We start from the raw sequence: 20575 nt of genomic DNA on the forward strand, positions 1-20575 counted from the left end.
GTCTGTCCAATAGGCTGTAGAACTATTTCTAAAACTGAAGGGGGCCTCTGGAGGACAGGCTGAGTGTAACCTGGGGCTTAAAATCTGATTTGTAATGACAGAGAATCAATTTATCATAGACTTTCATTTCCAGGCTAAAATGATTTGAAAGATTTGATTGTGAGCGAGAACAAACCATGTTGACAAAATTCTACCATAAATGTGACTGATTTTGTCATGAAGAGTCAAACAGTGACTACTGTTGACTCACCTGGCCAGGGATTACCCACTTATGCAAGCCAAGGTAAGGATATGGGTCTTTGTTTTGAGAGCGGGGGAGAGCCTAGTCTTGTGTCCCACCTCTTCTAGTTTCTCTGCCGCAACCACTTAGGCCTCCTCTCTGCCCTTCAGATGCCATGGTCTGTTCACAAATATAGGCTTTCTCTCTGCAACTCAGACACGTGGGAACCTCCAGCTGCAAGAGCTTTCTCTCTGCTCATTTTATGCCATGGCCCTCCTGCCATGTGGGCCTTTTCTCTGACACCATGGTCCTTGCACCACATGGCCTTTGCACATGCTGTTAGTGAGACAGAGCTGGAAGTCCATGGAGGCCAAGGTGAATAGAATTTGCAGGGCAGAGTACTGTAGAGAGAGTTGCACAGAGACAGAGGAGACCTCTTGATTATTCTGTTGATCAGCATATGCATGTAAGAAAACTACCCAAGGCTGGAGAAAGAACCACACAAAGGGATTAGAGGGAACAATACCCTAAGCTCTAATGGGCCAGGCCTCTCAGTGGGAGGCCAGAAACAGTGCCTGTTCCCAAACAGCCAGAGTAGAAAACATCATAATTCACCAGGCATCAGGCAGAACACTGAGAAAAGTATTGCCTCAGTAGTGGGGAAGAATATTAACCCCGGATTAGACTACATTAGTGCTGCCTAACAAAGCTCCAAAGTAAGACGAGTCCTGCCTAACAAAGCTCAAAAGCAAGATGAGGACACATCAAACTGTTTCCAAGTAAATTAATCACATCCTGGAACAAAGTTAAAGAATATTAACAGGAATACAAAAATATCCAGGAAAAAAATCACAATGTTCACAATGTCTAGAATCCAATATAAAATTACCAAACTTGCAAAGAGGGAGGAAAACGTGACCCATAATGAGGAGAATACTCAGTTAATAGAAACTGACTCAAAATCGACACAGATGATATCATTAGTAGACAAGGACATTGAAACAGTTACACTATATTCCATGTATTTAATAAGCTAGAGGAAAAATTGAATATGTTAAATAGAAGCATGGAAGATAGTTTTTAAAACCTAACTCATACATCTAAAGATGAAAACTATAATGTGTGAGATAAAATACTGGAGAGGATTAATGAAACTAGACATTGCAGAAGAAAAGACTAGTAAACTTGAAGATACAGCAATAAAAACTACCCCAAATAAAACACAGATTTAAAAGGCTGGGAAAAAAGTGAACAAAAGAGCATCGGTGATCCATGGCTTCTTACATATAGTTCCAATGTTTTTAACAGATAATCCGCTTCCTACTTGATCTGCTGTATCATACTGTGCTTGCCTCCAAGAGTTCTTCTGTCAGCCATCAGAGGGCGCTCTACTCCCAAAGTAGGAGGCACTGGCGAAGGCTGAGTTCTGGTAACTAGTCACAATAATTGAAAAAAAATTAGGCCTACAGCAGAAAAAAAAACATGTCCAGAACTGATAAAAATTCTGGCTTACAGCAAAAACGAAAAAAAAAAAGGCATGGGCATTTGTGGAATCTCCAACAGGCCTTTTCAAGTAAGGAAAGCAGCATTTAGAATCTGTGAGGTTCTCTGATGGGGAAACTCCTCTGGCATGGACCTCCTGGGGCTATTGTGTGGTGGGGACCTCCAGAGAACAGGGCTGGGGAGTTGCTCAGTGAAGGTGACAAGGCCACCTGCACATTTCCCAAATGTCAGCCACCTGCGTCCCTCTCTCCTCATTCTTGCCACACCCCCCATTCCACTGGTAATATTTCCTAAATGATTTCCCTGACCTTCAGTCGCTTTTCTTATATAAATAAGCCTACTCCAAAAAGGAAGCTTTATATCACTACCATCAATAAGGAACCATTTTCTTAACACCTTTCGAACACAAATAAACACCTTTCTAGAACATAAGCTTTGTGCTTATAATCATACAGGCAGAGATTTTTGACAGTTTTGTTATCTTTTCTATGCCCTGTGCCTGGAAAAATGACTGACATGGTAAGCACTCAATAAATATTTATTGATCATATCAGTATGAAAATATTCATCTACTTACCACCTAGAATAATCCTGAATATCATAACTGGGAAACACTGGGCAGCAGAAAAGACTAGAATACTTTGTGGATTTTGGGATTTGAGGCCAGTGGGGGTGGCTGCTGTCCACCCTCTTGTTGTCTCCAGTTTTTTTTAGCCGTCAACTCAAGATGTGACACACACACACACGCACAACCTGAGGCCCTTTCAGTGTGTTAGTTTCAGCCTGGACTGTCTTTGGGTTCCAGGATGGGCAAAAGTTTTCACCTGCCACTTCACACCCATTAAGACAGCTATTATTATAAAACAGATAATGCAGAAGATAACAAGCGTTGAGGATGTGGAGAAATTGGAATGCTTCAGCACTGTTGGTTAAGAACGTAATATGGTGCAGTTGTTATAGAAAACAGTACAGTGGTTCCACAAAGAGTTAAACATAGTAAGAATAACCATTGATTTAGCAATTTTGTTACTAGGTCCCTACCAAAAGGATTGAAAGCAGGGACTCAAACAGATACTTGTAGGCCAATGTTCATAGCAGCATTAGTCACAATAGCCAAATATCTCCCAATATCCTCTTCCCAGAGGGACTGGAAGGAAGGGAAAAGGGTTGTCCTGGGCCTCCCAGCTCTTTAGCAGGCTGAAGACACGAAGCAGCTGGAACAGATGACCTGTTAATTCCCTTCAAGGCAAAGGGTCTATGCCACCTGGAGGAGGCAGGAGGAAAGAACGGGTCTGGAGCCTGGGAGTTCCAAAATTTCCCTCAGCCAGGGCTCCCTCCCTTCCCTTGGGTGCCCTCAGATGAAGAAGCCAAGAGAGATTGACTTCCAGAGAGAGACTGAGCCATAAGGTGTAGACAGAAGCTCCAAGATGGAAAAAAGAGGGAGATATTTCTTTGGTGGTTTAGGACATTGTCTTTCCTTCAGCATGATGGCAGGGAGAATACATCCTTTATGTGGTCCTGCGCTGGGATGCTTAGGGAACCAGCTGTACAATGGCCAGGAAGGAGCAGGCACTGAGCCGAGCTGAGCCAGTCCAGAGGCAGCACTCCTCCTCCACAAGCTCCAGAAGGGACCCAAATCCCCTCTGGAATCTCTGCATCTTCTAATTAAACCTGTTTGTCCCCTTAAGACAAACTGTAAGCTCTTTATTCTTCCACTTGGTTACACTTGTGTTTTAAAATAGTTTATAATATTTGAGTGAAGAAAAACAGATTCCATCATCTTGTTTCCTTGTGTTTTTATTAGAGATAGACAGTATTTCAGCTACACTGTGAACAAAGTGGGCTTTGATGAGCTTCCCTGAATGAGCCACCAATGACAACATCGTTTCTCTTGAAAAATGCATTGTGAATTCTATGCAACAGTCATAAACATGGCCTATTAGAACCTTACCCATTACCAGTGGCGCCTTCCCATGTTTCCAAAGCTATATATTTCTAGTAGCAATCTGCATTTCAATAAGACCTAAATAACCCCAAACCCTCCTATGGCATCTTTTACTAATATGAAGCATAATTTATTTAACTTGAAAAGAATAGGAAAAAAATGTTGACAACACTTTCCTAGGCATTTCTTTCCCATGGTTCAATATAATCCAATCCCAGATGCGCAAAAATTTCTTCTTCACTTTCTGCTTTGAGGAATATCCTCTGAAAACATAACAAGAAATATGTGCATTCAGATATTTTTCATAAGCACCATGGTGTGGACACAGTGAAAGTGTTACGTATAAAACTGCCTTGTCAGAATGAATTACAGCCCAAACATAATTCCCTGCTTCTGAGTATAAAAAGTCATTTTAACTGACTTTCCAAAATATGATACTAAATGAATTAAAGTAAAATCATAACAGCTTTAACATATTCAGCAAAGGCCATTTGGATATTTTTTCTACGGGCTGTAGTTCTGAACCACAGCTGTTTATTAAAACAACCTGATGGAGTTTAAAAAATAAACATTGAAGCTTGAGCCATATCCCAGCCCAGTGAAATCAGAAGTTCAGGAGAGGTCTTGTAATCAATTTGAACACACTGGGTAATTCTAACATGCAGTCATAATTATGTACTGCTGGTAATTACAGGATACTTGCATGTGTTGGGTTTTCCTCTAGCTTTCCATGCTTGCCTCTAACCCCAGCACTATCCCACCCTGTGATCTCTTTAAGACCAAGCAGCTCTTCTCCTCCATCCCTTCTTGTACATAGCACAGTGCTAGGCACAGAGAAGGTACTTGCTTACATTGAACTATTTAGAATGTATTAATTTGTAAGTGTTCCTTCATTGTACTTTGTGAATCTGCCTTCACCCACACGCTTAGCATCCGAGGCTTTCCTGTCAGCATCCACAGCCCCCTCTTCTGTGAGCAGCACCTGGATTTTCCTACGGGAAACCACTCCTCTTGACTCTTAGTCCAGGAGGGTTAGGTGGAGCTGCTCCCAATTCCAAGAAGAAGCACATGACCAAGTCTGGCCAATCAGAGCCACAGTAATGGGTTCAGGGATAGGCACATGACCCAGGCCTGGCCAATGAGCATCAGGTAGGATTCTTGGGGGAATTATTAGGAAACAGGCTCTTCTCTGTTGAAGTAACTAGAAGAGTGGGACTTATGGGAAAACCTGCCTGAGAATAAAGGCAATACAGCGGGAAGCCTGCCTGAGCACCCATGTTCGGCTGCCCCTGAACCCTTAGATATTGCAGTATATAACCCAAGTTCCCTTTTTCGTTTATGTCACTTTAGATTTGATTTCTGACATTTGTAACTGAGACAACGCTAACTGAATACACCTCATTTAGATTACAAGCTCCTAGAGGGAAAGGACCGTTACTTTTTTTTTTTTTTCTGGCACAGATTCTCACTCTGTTGCCCAGGCTGGAGTGCAGTGGTGTGGTCTGGGCTCACTGCAGCCTCCGCCTCCCGGGTTCAAGTGATTCTCCTGCCTCAGCCTCCCAAGTAGCTGGGATTACTGGTGAGAGCCACCACACCTTGTTATTTTTTGTATTTTTAGTAGAGACGGGGTTTCACCATGTTGGCTGATCTTGAACTCCTGACCTCAAGTGATCCACCCACCTTGGCCTCTAAAGTGTTGGGATTACAGACGTGAGCCACTGCGCCTGGCCAGTACCATTACTTCTAGTTATTTTGAGTTTTCTTCCCCCTGGAGCCTATTTTGGTGTCCTTGATCACTGTAAGAAGAGTAGCCCTTAGTACTGTGATTTTAACAGTTGGATATTTAACTCTTCATAACTTCTACAGGCATCTATCGTTTTGCTGAAGGATGAATTGGATCATGACCACGGTAAGACTAGCACGCCAAATGAGTGACATGGCTAGTGAATGAGACTAGCTGGATACTCGTTTATGTCTCAGGGTAGCTCTGTTGCTCTCTTTCTTGCAGGAGACTGTTGTTAATGGCCTACATGGCCACTCAAAATGCCACTGCCCCCTGCATTTGAGGGGTACACAAGTAGTATTTGTGATTTCTGGGGATCCCTGGTTTACTTTGGAGTTACTCATTGCCAATACCAAGGATATACCAAACCCAGTTAATGTTCACTGCTGGACTTGTTCTGGAAGCCCAATTAGCTCATCAACTTTCAGCCAAAAGCTCTCGAAGTGCATTCTGGGCCGGATGGAAACTATGAATCTGTGGAAATCTTTCCTGCTGCCCTCAACTACGATCAACTGGAAATAGAACACGCATAACAAAGGAAACCATACCTGGATACTAAAATCAGTTCATGAAAAGAGCTCGGGGGCCAGCCTTGGGGATGAGGATCAAAGTAGCCCATTTTAGGAAGAGAACTGTACCTTGGTCTTGTCATATAAAGCATGGTTATCCAGAATCATCTTCCGCTCATGTGTGGCATAGCGCCGGAGGTCTCTCTCAAACTGCTGGACAGGAGATAGTTAAAATAAATTATTAACACATCTAGAATGTCTTCAGTATTAGGTGGCTACATCCCTCTAGTGAAATATCTAACTCCACTAAACATTCTCAAAGTGATTTTCCTCCCCCAGGGCCAAGTTCTCTGTTGACAGAAGTCCGTGCTCCCATGAGCACACTAGAATGTAAGCTCTGTGAGAGCAGGAACCTGGTTTGTTCTGTCCACAACCATATTCCCTCAAATAGTGCCTCGCATGTAGAAGATGTATAGCAAATGTTTTATTGAATGAATAAATAAATAGCGTGAGCATTGTACCAGAATAATGCCTGGTCCAGAGTGAATGCTGGATAAATACTAGTTTGGTGGGTTTTGAATGATTTGGAATATTATTATTGTAAAAGAGAATGGAGGAGTCAGGGAACCCATTCCAGCCTGGATTTTGTCCCTACCTGGCTGTGCATCTCCTGTCAAGTCATCCAGACTCCCTGAATCTTGGTTGAGTGAATGAAAGGATGGAGGAAGGACATGATTAAGACTCCCTCTGGCTTTAACATCCTTTCACACTGAGATGCCATGAAACTGATCGTCTAAGTCAACTGCTCCTGGATGACATCTCCCACAGTCAGGAATGGGCGCTGAGACTGAAGGGAGCAATACATGAAGCCTAAGACAGAGGACAGGAACACCTTGGGAAAGGAGGGCAATGAATTGTCATCAAGACTAGTTTTCCTGAGAGAAACACAATCTAGAAATTTTGTCCTCTTCATGTGGGATTAGGGAGCAAGCCTGGGATACTGGTGCCCTCTAGTGGTAAGGAACAATTTGCTATTTTAGGAAAGCTAACCCTGGATGGGTGAGGAGATGGACTTTGCAATCAGAAGTCCTTTATTTGTTTAAAGTCACCCAGCTAAAAAGCAAAAGAGCTTAGTGCTCTGCCAGTGCCTTGCAGAATCAACAGCAACAATTTCTGAGAACTCGGAGAAAAGAGACTCGAATGTGCTGAAAACATGTCCATCTTAAAAATAAAATGGGCAAAGGTCAACCACTTCAGCCGGTGATGCTTAACTGGCATGACATTGCATAACCAAGGACTTCTTTCTGGAACTTTCCCCTTTCTCAGTCAACTATGTGTTCCCAAAGATTTATGTCTATCAGACAAGTTGCATTTATGATATATGTTTTCTTTTCTTCCCCCTTTTTTAAGAATGAAAGAAGCATTTAGTTGTCAGTCAACATTTGCGATTAGAGTAAGAAATCCCAGTGCTAAGATGCTGTGCTGAATTAGTTCCAGTCCAAAGCAAAGACACTTGACATTTAACCCAAGGCTGAGAACAATTAATTTGTGTTGTGTCATTCATCTGTATAAAAAACCCTCTACGAACTCATTTCACTCAAAGCAACAACCAGCTACCTGGGAAAACAGGAGAAACAGGGTGAGGTGTTTAGTTGGGAGGGTGGAACACATGTGAATGGGACTCAAATCACAGGTGTCCTCTCCTGTGAGTGACAGGAGATGGGAGCTACTGCTTATCCAGTACTGGCCACGTGCTGGCTTGGTGCTGAGGCTTTGAGAACATCATGTCACCTAATGTCTCTGCAACCCAGGGAAGTAGCTAAGGTCATCGTCCTCATTTTCCTGATGGGAAAATTGAGTTTTACAGGATATAGGGAATTTGTCCAAGATCACCCAACAGTAAGAAGCAGAGCAGGAGCTTGCAACTAGGTCTGGGATGAACTCAACTTGTGCTCTTTCAGAAAAACTTTATAGCTTGATTTTATTTTTAATTAACATATAATAATTGTATGCATTTGTGGGTTATAATATGATATTTTGATACATCTATATACATTGCAGAATGATAAAATCAGACTAATTAGCATGTCCATCACCTCAAACATCTACCATTTTTTTGTGGTAAGAACATTAAAAATCCTCTCTTTTAGCTACTTTGAAATATACATTTTTATTAACTATAGTCACCATACTGTGCAATAGAACAGAGTTTATTCCACCTGTCTGACTGGAACTTTGTACTTATTGACTCTTTTCCCTGTCCATTTTCTGCCCTCAACCCCCAGCCTCTGCTAACCACCATTCTACATTCTATTCTCTACTTCTACGAGTTTGACTGTTTTAGATTCTACATATACAGAAATGAGATCATACAGTATTTGTCTCTCTGTGCCTGACTTATTCCACTTAACATAATGTCCTCTAGGTTCAACCATGCTATCTCAAATGGCAGAATGTCCTGTTTTTGAAAGGCTGTGTCATACTCCGCTGTGTATATACCATGTTTTAAAAATCCATTCATCTGTTGCGGATGCTTAGGTTGTTTTTATATAATATCTTGGCTATTGTGTATCATGCTGCAATGAACACGGGAGTGCAGACCTCTCTGACACACTGAGTTCATTTCCTTTGGATATATACCCAGAAGTAAGATTGCTGGATCATATGGTAGCCCTATTTTTAGTTTTTTGAGGAACTTCCATACTATTTTCCAAAATATGTAATTTACAACACCACCAACAATATAAGAGGGTTCCCTTTTCTCCACAGCCTCACCAACACCTGTTGTCTTTCATGTTTTTGAAAATAGCCAATCTGACAGATGTGAGATGACATCTTATTGTGGTTTTAATTTGCATTTCTCTGATGATTAGAGATGTTAAGCAAGATGGCACTATCTGTTTGCCATTTATATGTCTTCTTTTGAGAAATATCTATTCAAGCCCTTTGCCCATTTTTAAATAGGGTTATTTGTTTTCTTGTTATTGAGTCTTTTGGTTTCCTTGTATGTGCTGGATTATGGCCCTTATCTGATGTATGATGTGCAGATATTTTTTCCCAATCTGTGAGTTGCCTCTCCACTTTATTGTTTCCTATTTCAACCCCCTTGCTGGTTTCTGTACTTCAGTGATTCTCCTACTTGAGCTGCATCAGAAACACCTAGATGCCATTTCCAAACACAAATTTCTGGGCTGAAATCCCCAGAGATGCTGATATGATTCCATAGGTTTGGAGTGGGGTGAAGAATTTCCATGTCTAACCTGTTCCTGGGTAAGGCTGCTGCTGCTGGTGTTGGGGACCACACACTGGGAATAACTGTTCTAAATTAATCTGTCATACTTGACCATGTGTGGACAGGACGCCTTGAGTTAGAGTTTTCTGGTACTGGCCCCTCCCCTGTCACCCGGCCCCTGTTGCCATCATCTCTCCCCTGGGCCCAGGTAGACTCGACTTACGTCTTTCAGAAAGCTAACGTCATCCCATGGGTCCATGTAGCACTTACCCGGGAGCCAGTCCATCCCAACAGGGCGAAGGCACGACGCTCGTAGGGGCACAGTACTAAATCCACACGGATGGCCTTCCAGGTCTTTCCCTCCTGCCAGCTGGACTGGTCACCGTCTACTCTTTGACGAGGCAATTTGAAAATCAGAAAGCACTTTTGAAAATGATCCAAAGCATCAACCTTCCTGCTAGGCAACCTGAGCTTTTCAAATGTTGACTCCACAAGGTCATAATATAGAAGTAATCCCTGGAAAGAAACAGAATGGTGTCAGGAAAAGGCCCTGATGAAGAGGATCTATGATTTAACACTGGGTTCTTAATGAAATCTTCACAGATTTGAGCAGAACGTGGATATGTGTTTGGGCTTGCATTAAAGGCCTACCTGCAAACACTAGGAGAAAATACTAAGAAAGTGGTTGCATTATCTTCCCTTTACGGAATAGGAATTTAGCGATGAGAGAGGCTGAGGCAAAGCCACTTAATGACAAAACTGCAAGAAAATCTCCCTCTCCACTTCTCCACCTCAGCTAGTGCTCTGGGCTCTCCTCAGTCCTTTAAAAACAAACCAACCATAAACAAAAAAGCCATGCTGCAGGAATCTGAGACCAGCCTGGGTGACATAATGAGACCTCATCTCTACATAAAATTTTAAAATTAGCCAGGTATGATGGCATGTGTCTATAGTCCCAGCTACTCAGGAGGTTGAGGTGGAAGGATCCCCGGAGCCTGGGAGGTTGAGGCTTAAGTGAGCTATAATCACACCAGTGCACACTAGCCTGGGAGACAGAGCAAGACCCTGTTTCAAAAATAAATAAATAATAAAATTTTAAAAATCATATTGTTTCTGGGGGGGCAGCTTTGAGTTAGTGTCTGCTATAGTTTGGATGTTTGTCCCCCTAAACCTCTTGTAGAAATTTGATCCCCAATGTTGGAGGTTGGGCCTAATGGGAGGTCTTTGGGTCATAGGGGAAGATCTCTCATGAATGACTTGATGCCATCCTCATCCTCATGGTAATGAGTGAGTTCTCACTTTGTTAGCTCCCATGAAAGCTGGGAGTTGCAAAGAGCCTGGCCCCTCCCCACTCTGTCTTGCTTTCCCTCTCACCCTGTGAGCTCTGCACCTGCCAGCTCTTCCTTGCCTTCTGCCATAAGTGTAAGCCCCCTGAGGCCGCACCAGAAGCAGATGCTTGGTGTCATGCTTCTTACACAGCCTGCAGAACCATGGGCCAAGGAAACGTCTTTTCTTTATAAATTACCCAGCCTCAGGTGTTCCTTTATAGCAATGTAAATGGACAAAGGCAGTGTCCCTTTATATTATACTGATGACCAGGTTTAACAAGCTGAAAGCGTTGTGGCTGGAGGCTGAGTCTAACTTTGGGGCAGGATGACTTGCCATTTCTAGGTAGCACTTGGGAGGCTCTTTCTCATGAGAGTGTTACTCCACCTGCCTTGGAGAAAGTGGGATAAAGTTAACGACACATGTTTCACCTAAAGTTGCCTGTCCAGAAAGTGGACAAGTGATTCTAAGATGTGCCCAATTGGGTTGCCATTCTTGGTGGGAGTTCCTGATGGCACAGGGCAGATGTGGGGACGGCAGAGAGAAACATGCTAGCAACCACTAAATCTGGCAACAAAAACAGCAAGTAACCCTCATATAATGTCATCAAGCTACTAGGATGTGTGATTTGTTACCATGTACCTTTAGGTTAGATGTTTAAAAGCTCTATCATCAGAAGCATTTGGAAGGTTTGCTAAAGCACAGTTTGCAGGGCTCTGTCCCCAGAGTGATGCAGGAGGGGCAGGGAGGGCATTTCTGACAGGTTCCCAGGCAATGCTGGTGTTCCCGGGCCAGGGACCACACTTTGAGCATCATTGGTAAATTGATTATTGTTAGGAATCATGCTTTGCCTTTCTTCTACAAACCTGCACAAGGCATTATTTCAATTAAAAAAGATACTTTTTATTTTGTTGACCTCAATAGAGGGAACTCTTCGCCCTTCAACGCCTTGAAGAAAAAACACCATTTGAAGGGAGAAGCACTAACATTAGGAAGAACCTCTGGAGGAGGTGGTAGATGTTGCCGTAGTTAACCTCTAATCACCAGCTCAGGAAAACACAATTCCACTTTTTAAGGAAACTTGCTAAAACTAGTACAGAATAGCAGCTTTTTGTGTAAATTTCAATTATGTAAATTTGAAAAAGGAGATATAAAAAATATGAACAAGTCTCACATGAAAGCCAAATTTGTAATAACACAGCTTCCCTTAAAAAAAAAAGCCCACAAAGCTGGATTCCTAACACTAAACTGTGCTTGTGCTATTGCCACATGGTGGAGTCACTTGGTGGCTAAGAGAAAAATGGGCCATTCTTTATTGGGTTTTGTCTTGAATTTTGCAAGGTGTTTGAGAATGCATCCTTGAATGAAATGCTCCTGTCTGCATATTCAGAAGGTTGTCTGCAACAGGCCACAGTTGTCAAACATGCACATAACCCCTGATGCCACCTCTAGATCTCCAGCCCTGGCTATCTACAGGGCAGCCCTCTGGGCTCTGGCTTCCCCATCAATACCCACTGGTTGACTGAATATTTACATCAGCATGTTCTTTTATTTTTCCTACTGGACACTGAGGAACTCCTGACTAGGAGGAGGCATTTCCCTGCCTCTCCGTCCCTCCCATCCTCCCCAGGGTACAGAGCGGCCAGTTCTCAGGAAGAGAGCTGTGGGGCAGGAGGGAGATGCACTCAGCTTCAACTCCCACAGGAAGGCTCCATCCGAATTTAGTCTCAGGCGCCTTCTGAGGAGGGTTGCAAGGCTGAGTGTGAGGCTCTCTAGCCAGGATCCCTTCCCTGCCCTTCGCTTCTAATTCCCTCCAACTCCTTCTGGGAAGACTCAATGCCCAGTATTCAAACTCATGTCAGTTTCTCAAAGTGAATATACTCTTTACCTTCTAATGTCTGTCAATACATTCCACCTCCCAGCAGTTCCATGAATTGGAGAGGTGGCCACACGGAACAGTTAGGGTCCTATACCCAAGGTCTCACCCACTGGGCGGGAACCAAGACCAGAGTCATTTAACCTCCTCTCTTTGGGTTGAAACACTGGTGCTATTGAGAACTCAGGCTAATGGAGTCTTTGGGGGTGGCAGCCCTCCCCCTAAGATCAATATTTCCAAGATTTTTGCTTCCCTGTCTCCCACCCCTGACCAAGGGGTTTCCTACAAAGATCACATTCAGAGTTATCTGATGGGTGACTTGACCAGATACCATTGGTTATTCACTATGCTCCGCAGGTGTTTTGAAACACTGGATGCACATGTTGTGCATGTTGTGACAGAATGTGCATGTGTGTACCTGCATAGACTTTATAATCTGGAAAGTGCAGCTTTTGGTAAGCATGGCAGGGCATGCGAGTGAGGCAGACGGGGAAATTAAATAAGAAGAACTCATCTGCCGACTTCACAACCGAGGTTTTGTGGGCAGGCCTGGAGCTGCAGGGATCTAGTCAGGGCTGAGACACCAAATTGCAAACAGCTTCTCTCTGCTGTCAGTGTTTGTCAGTGAGTGAAGGGGAAGGGTAAGCCCCTACCCATTCCTGAGTCTCCCTGCCTGGCCCAGTGCCAGGCTTTCAGCCCGAGTTCAATAAACAATTGTGCATAAAAGATCATGATAACAGTCAGCACCATTTGTTAGGCTTTTACCATTCATCAGATACTGCACCAAGTGCTTTATCTAATTCTTTCATTTAATCTGCTCCTTTAATGAATGAAAGAAGCTTGTTACCTCTGTTTTACAGATAAGGAAAGTGAAACTTGGAAAGATTAAGTAACCCATCCCAACTCATATAGCTAGTGAATGGTGGGGCCGTGCTTTTAAAATCCCAAATCTAAAACCCACGTGCTTACATTGACATCAGCCTCTGCTGCGGCACCCGCGTGTAAAATGCCCATCCCTGCTTGGGGACCAGCAGTAAGCATGACTTCGTTGAAACTAAGGAAAGACCAATGGAAAGAGGACTCTCTGCTGCTATCTCTACCCCATTCCAGTCTTTAATAGTGTCGGCCTGCGGAGGGGAGGGTGCCTATAAGCCAAGGTCAGATAGGTCCATTTTTGCAGGGCCTCCACGTAAGGAGCCAGACAGCCCACTTTCCACCAGGCCTCAGCTAGCAGGGTCCACAGGCCATGCTCCCTTGTCTATCAATGAGAATCTTTCGTTGATAAGAAAGATTATAAATGAAATCTTGAGCAGACCAGTGGGACACTTCGCTGATCCTTCCTTGTGCTGCCATCCCCTGGCTTTGTCTATTATGTTCACTCCTAGGGCCACAGGCTGCCTTGTGTTCATTCTCCTGAGAGGGACAGAGTGAGTTGGGGATGGCTTCAGAGATGAATTTGGATCTGGTTCTAAAGTTGAGTCTTCACTTCCAGTGCCCCTGGCCCTAGGTTTGTGTTTCTAGCTTTTATTTTCACTTTATCTGAGGTTTTCCTTTTCTGGGATATCAGTAAGCTTGGTCCACACCCAACAGATGCAAACTACTCAGGAAGGATGAAGCTGTGAGGAGAAACACCAGCCCACCCAGACCTATCTACAGGTCCCAAGGGTAGGGCCCTCTGGTCTCTCTAGGAAGTGAGGCTCTCACTAGAGTTGGACAGGAGTCAGGGCCTTCATGTGGCTCTGGCTGCAGGTTTAGCTTAGCTTCCTTTGGTTTCCTCCACCAGGCAATAGGCCTGTCACAAGTCTGATCTCTGCAACGTATGGGGGCTTCTGAGCCATGACCTCTGCAGGGCTCAGCTTGCCCTCATTAGTTTCCTTCATTCCATCTCAGCACAAAGTCAAGATTGTAATTGACCAGCATAGAATTTGAGGCACTATCAACACCTTTTAGACTGATTTTATCCCAGTCTTTGCAGTCCTGCCCCCTCACCCAAGCTTGCAGCTTTCCGGCTCACATTTCCCAGGTCTTCATAGTGCATACTTTTCACTTTGTTTGGGTACTTTAATGCCTCTGCATGTCAAACACAAATGCATAGCCACCCTTGGCCCTGTTGGCAATAGGATAAGTATAAATAAACAAGAATACAGGACATATTCATAACATGTACTCTGGGACCCAAAACAGGAAAGTATTATTGTAGGTCATATGGCTTTGTATAAGCTGCTGCAATTGATTAGATGGTCATTACACAATTATAAGGCAAGTAATGTGCAAAATTCAAGTGTTAACATAATGTTTGAGTGTGCATGTATTTTTCATTTTTCTTCTTCTCACCTTTTTTTCCCATAAGTTCATCACTTTCTGTAAAAGTTGCTCTTCGTCCTCTGTTGCTCCTGGGCTGGTAATTAAAAAATCTACATCATGCCCCATCTTCTTACCCCTAATTTTCAAAAGCAGTATAAGATGGAAATCAATTAGATTTTAGTCTTCATTTTTAAAAAATCACCTTTGTTTCTATGCCTTATGCTTAAGATTTGCAACATAGAAGGATCTTGACCTTTTTTTAAGAAACAAAATATCCTTGGTTACACATCTCTATTCCTTACAAAATAAATTTATGACACAGAAAAAGTCATATATAGCATGTATGTGATTATGTATATCTGGGCAAAAAATAACAAAAAATTATTTATTCTACACACTCACACAAACCTACATGCACCCACACATACACACATGGAGACAAGCATGACAACAAGCAAACCAAGAATTGTATTCACATAATACAAGGTAGTGTTCTTGGAATTACGACATGGAGTAAAGGCGTTATCTTAGATTTGATCTTCTCTTACTTTCTCCCTTGCCCCAAACCTATTTTGTTAGAATGGCCAACAGCCACCAGGTAAGAGGGCTGGAGAAAGAGGTGGAGGAGGCTGTTGGAGGAAAGAAATCCCTTTCTGAAATGTAGGCCTCAATATCCAACCACCACCCACATCCCTGTGAAGTGTTCACTCATTCATGAACTCATTCAGTCAGTCATTTATTGACTCAAGATTTCTTGAGCACCTACTTTGTGCTAGGCATCATGCACTAGTCTTGCTGAGAACTAAGCTCTACAAACTTAGTGGAGAAACCATACACAGGAACAAATCACTGTAACTCTGTGGATCAAGGGCTTTGCAGGTATTCAGGGAGCATGGAAGAGGGGGCACTAATTCAGCATGGAGAAGGAGGGAGTCAAGGAAGGCTTTCTGGAGGAGGTGCCATCTAAATTGAGTCTTAAAGAATGAGGGGAAGTCAGCCAAGCGAAAGTTTGAGGAACAGCAGTCAAAGCAGAAAAGTCTGAGTAAGCAAAGCAACAAGGCAAGAAACAGCTCTGAATGTGCAGGGGATGACAAGCCATTTGGGGTTGCCGAAATGAAATGTGAGGGGCAGGAGATAAAGCTGCAGAAAGAAGCTGGCACCAGATCACAAAAAGCCTTTTGTGCCATTTCAGATGCCTGTCCGAGTCAGGGAGCCACTGAAGTATTAGGGCAGAGGAGGCAAAGCCATCCAAGTTATTTACCTCCGGAACCCTCCAGTCATGGTGACGAAAGCATCCGGAAGAAATGCCCAGACGGCCTCTTTAACCAGCACACTGACGGCCTCTGCTTCTGCCCTGGTCACACAGCTGACAAGGTCTTCATAATACAGAAATCCTGAGAGGCCATATGACAGGTCAATGGAGAGAGTGATGCGTGTGTGAAACAACCAGCCCTCAGTAGAAGGGGATTCTGTCCCCACAATAGAGCTAACATGACTACAGGCATCAACACCAAACTCCATTCCCATAGAGACAGAATAATCCATGTGGTTCTCTTGGTTGTGAATTTTTCAGGGTAACAATGGTTCTTTGTTTTCTAACCCAGAGGCTTACAATTTCCTAAGAAGGAGACAATATATCACATCCCTCTGGAATCCAAACTGTTCAGATCTGACGTCCTACTGAAGAACCAGCGTTCTTGATCAATAAGCTGTGTCCTACTACTTTTCAAAAGGTAACGCATAAAGATTTGGGATGAGGAGGTTTAGAGTTGGAAGGTGGTGGATCCATTAAAAAATTAAAGTCAAGAATAGGAGCACGGTGGATGTGTGTCTGAAGCAAGGCAGGAAATATCTTAGGTGGTTTAGCTTGTTGCTTCTTTGCCCGACCAGCATGAATTAATGAAAGTTCAGAGTTGTTATGATGAAAAGCTAACTTGGTGGTTCCCACAGGTGGAGGGAGATTTGGAGGGAAGGAGCAAAGGAGAAGGGAAGCTTATCTCCAAGGATTGGGGTGAAGTATTGGCGAGGAGATGAGGCCGGTGATTAGATCCATAGAGCCTGAGGGACATCAAATCATGCTTCAGCATCACTGCTCTCCTATCTAGGGTCTCCAAGAGGGGGCCATTCAAACTCTGCTGGACTCTAATAATGGGGAACTCTGATACCTCCAGAGGAGCCTGTTTCCTAATTGTAAACTCTGTTGCGCCAGTTCTTTCTTTTGAAAAGCCTAAGTCTACTTCTTTGCGATCTCACCTACCACTGGCCCTCTGAAATGAAAAGAGTACATCTATTGGTCCTTGTTTCTCACCCTGGGATTGTGGAAGGGAGGCAGCAGGGTTGCATTTGGCTTGCACACCCTGCCAAATTTCCCATGTTATCTCTAATGGGGACAGTCACAGAAACATGCTGGCAAGACCAAGAGAAAGCGGTATTCATATGAATACACCTATAAACTGTGTCCAATACCAAACCACACCACTTGTGGAACACTACTTTCTTTATTTCAATATGATACTTATTTTTTATTTTTATTAAAAAGCCACATTTCTAAAAATTATTGCAACATGGCCATTTTTGTGAGCATGAGGAGTTTGATCTAAGAAGCAATGCTCTATTAGGCTCTAATACAGAAACTGTCATCATGACTAATATTCAAAGTACAACTCACTGGGTAACCACAAACACCTGTGCTTATGCAGTGATATACATGATCCAAAAGTCAGGATTCACAACTATTTCTTTTTTTTTTTTTTTTTTTTTTTTTTGAGACGGAGTCTCGCTCTGTCGTCCAGGCTGGAGTGCAGTGGCGCAATCTCGGCTCACTGCAAGCTCCGCCTCCCGGGTTCACGCCATTCTCCTGCCTCAGCCTCTCCGAGTAGCTGGGACTACAGGCGCCTGCCACCATGCCCGGCTAATTTTTTGTATTTTTAGTAGAGACGGGGTTTCACCGTGGTCTCGATCTCCTGACCTCGTGATCCGCCCGCCTCGGCCTCCCAAAGTGCTGGGATTACAAGCGTGAGCCACCGCACCCGGCCTCACAACTATTTCTTTAAGAAGATATGCAACTATCAGGAATGAACATGTAAGACTATGATGATTTGTTGACATCCATGAAAGTAATTTAATTGGCTTTCCTTTTTGGTATGGCAGGGCCACTAACTTATTACAGGAAACTTGTCACACAGTATAAGGTTAAATATGTGCTGCTATAGTTCATAAATTGACTTTTCAAGGCAAACGTGGCATGTGCATGCTCAAGCCTCAGGGAACTTCAATCAAGTGCAAATATAAGTAAAACCGAATCAGGTTATCCATCTGACTCATGAATTGTCCTTTCAGTATGTTCAATTAGCTTACCCTTCACAGTATTCTAAGCTATTCCCATTGGCAATTCCATTCATTGTAGTGCTGCTCCAAGGGGTGCCTATAACTACTTGTGGGGGTATAAGTATAATGGGAGGGCATTCCTTGATTTCTGCATAGAACTGGTAGCATTAAACAGTTCGATAGAAATCACCGATTGACTAAATGAATAAAGCTGCTTCATTCAAAGGGTTGGAAAAGCTCAACAGGAAGAGCAAAAATCCAGTTTACAAAGCTAGGGAATTGGAAGCCCTTAGATCCTGAGAGTACTGGACGTCATTTGATAAGGGTTTCATCCAAATGAAACACTATATTGCCTCCCAATTTCTCTGTAAGCATTGAGTCTTTACTCATCATTCCAAACCATTTACTTGCTACTTATGTTTAATACTTATTTAAATTTCTTTTGAATGGCATCTTGAGAACTGGTGTAAATCATGCTTATTAAACGTGTGCTTTCAGGGTCCTGGAATATAAACACTGGATCTTTTTTTCTTAGACTCTTTTATTTCCTATGTGGCATTGTATTATTAGCAATCTTTCAAAGATTAGCAACTTTACAAAAAATAAGTAGAGACTGTGGCTGTGATTCACTTTTGAATCACAACTGTATTGTATTTTTATTGCTTGTTAAAAGTAAACATTTTTTTAAACACACAATTTTTTTCACACTGTATTGCCATTCCTTCATTTTTAAAAAACTTACTGGGAGCCTCATAAATGGAAGTGACCAGGCTACCTTCAACCTCTGAGAGGCTGTGCCAGGCTTTCAGGTGGGTGACGACAGCACTCGTGTTCCACCACGGTCTTCTCTTAGGCTAAAGAGTCCTGGTTGGGTATATCAACCCTGCGCCTAGATTTCCACCATTTCCCTTCTATTTTCCTGGTGTTTTACAGTTTCTAGAGCATCTTCACATTTGTGCCAGGCAACAACTCTAGTTTGTTCAAGTATTCTTTAGCAGCCAACCCTTCTGTCTTTGACTCTTCACCCACAACTCTTACCCAGGGAGACAGCCAGGACCCAATGTCCAGAAGAGTCAGTAAGGACCAGATCAGCAGCACAACCTGGCTTGACATTTGGGTGAAGAACCACCAACAGCCACCGTGGAGGGCGCCTTTGCTCAGTGCCAGACACAGTGCTGAGGCATTGCCTGCATTATCTGATTGACTTCTCAGCTAAGTATCAATGTTATTTCCCTTTCATAGATTAGGTAACTAAGGTTCAAAGATTTTAACCAACTTGCTCAAGATCACACAGCTGAAACTGCTGGAGCTAAGATTTAGATCCAAGCATCAACGGACCTCAAAGAAGTGTCCCAGCTCTCCCAGATTGGAGTTGCAGTGTAACTGACTTAGAGCTCCACCATGACCTGACCAGCCCGTAGCAACAATGACTTTTAGGATAGACAATTTACCTGCTTTCTGCATTTGTGTAAATTTCAGGCTTTTGTCCGACCTTACTTTACTCAGAGTTCTGAAACCCATCCTGAACCACTTCTCAGAAGTCTTCAACCCCACTCCAAATACAGAAGTAAAGAGCTAAAATGGGGAGAAAGGCATGCCATCAGTCTCTAAGATAATCATTACGACATCCCAGTCATGACGCTTTCTAGGTCTCAGGCAAGGAAGAAAAAGTATAAGCAAATCTTTGACCTAGTTTCTCCTGAATATGATGAGCAGGTGTGTGATGGTTATTTTTAAGGGCATTTTTTATTTCAGGTGAGTCCTTTCTTGACATGTGGCATTACAAAATGAAACCCAGAAGTAACAAGCAGGTTCTGGCACCTGTGCAGGGCTTAGGTATAGTCTAACTGACGGCCTGCCTGTACTGTCTGTGAGTGATACGCTATCTCTATAGGGCTCTCCCCTTTGCTGGGTCTCTTACAGACACTCATGCTCTTCATAGGTGCCCTCACATTTTGAAAAGAGATGCTCATGTAGGTTATATAGTTTCTCCACCATCACACAGGTGGGAAGTGGCACAGCCCAAATTTAAACCCCGGTCTATTTACACTCCAAGCCTGTGCTCCTGCTCATGGCCATATTTTAGGCCCATACATCACTTTTGCTTTGAAGGGACTGGTGGAAGTCCCTTCCACCTGCAAGTCTAAGGTAGGGAAAATTGGGAGGTAATAAACCCTGCTTCCAAGTAAATGGAGATGCAGTAAGGAGATTTTCAGACACAAATCTGCTCTTTAAGAGCAGTTCCGTCCTGTCCCCACCAACCCCCCATGGTCCTCATGTCCCATGATGTTTGTACCCATGAGTGACAGACTCTTGGAGGGTAAGGCAATTTGTACATCACGACAGCATGGCAATAATCTGGGCACGTGAATTTATTTAGGCATTTTCTTCCTAGACCAAAGCTATGGACGGAATTCCCCCTCCCAACCCAATTTGTATGTTGAAGTCCTAATCCCCAGTATGACGGCATTTAAGACAGGGCTTTTGAGGTCATGAGAGTGGGGCTCTCATGATGGCATTAGTGTCTTTTTGTTTGTTTTGTTTTTGAGA

At 43.3% G+C, this 20575-nt stretch overlaps 1 protein-coding gene across 2 annotated transcripts in view; it reads right to left on the reverse strand.

Annotated features, from left to right (window-relative positions):
* Positions 1 to 3504: 3504 nt before the first annotated feature.
* DNTT (DNA nucleotidylexotransferase) overlaps positions 3505 to 20575 on the reverse strand; it is a 35835-nt gene continuing 18764 nt past the window's right edge. Inside the window, exons 6-11 of one of the 2 annotated variants that reach the window (XM_055253995.2) lie at positions 19477 to 19600; positions 15960 to 16092; positions 14729 to 14834; positions 9463 to 9708; positions 6090 to 6170; positions 3505 to 3931 (exon numbers count right to left, since the gene is read on the reverse strand). In XM_055253995.2, coding sequence (XP_055109970.1) covers positions 3845 to 3931; positions 6090 to 6170; positions 9463 to 9708; positions 14729 to 14834; positions 15960 to 16092; positions 19477 to 19600 — 777 coding nt within the window. In that variant the 3' untranslated portion in view covers positions 3505 to 3844. Of the gene's footprint in view, positions 3932 to 6089; positions 6174 to 9462; positions 9709 to 14728; positions 14835 to 15959; positions 16093 to 19476; positions 19601 to 20575 lie in introns of both variants that reach the window. The other variant, XM_055253985.2, reaches the window with a different exon arrangement.

Source organism: Symphalangus syndactylus, chromosome 2, assembly GCF_028878055.3.
Source record: "Symphalangus syndactylus isolate Jambi chromosome 2, NHGRI_mSymSyn1-v2.1_pri, whole genome shotgun sequence".
NCBI classification, from domain to species: domain Eukaryota; kingdom Metazoa; phylum Chordata; class Mammalia; order Primates; family Hylobatidae; genus Symphalangus; species Symphalangus syndactylus.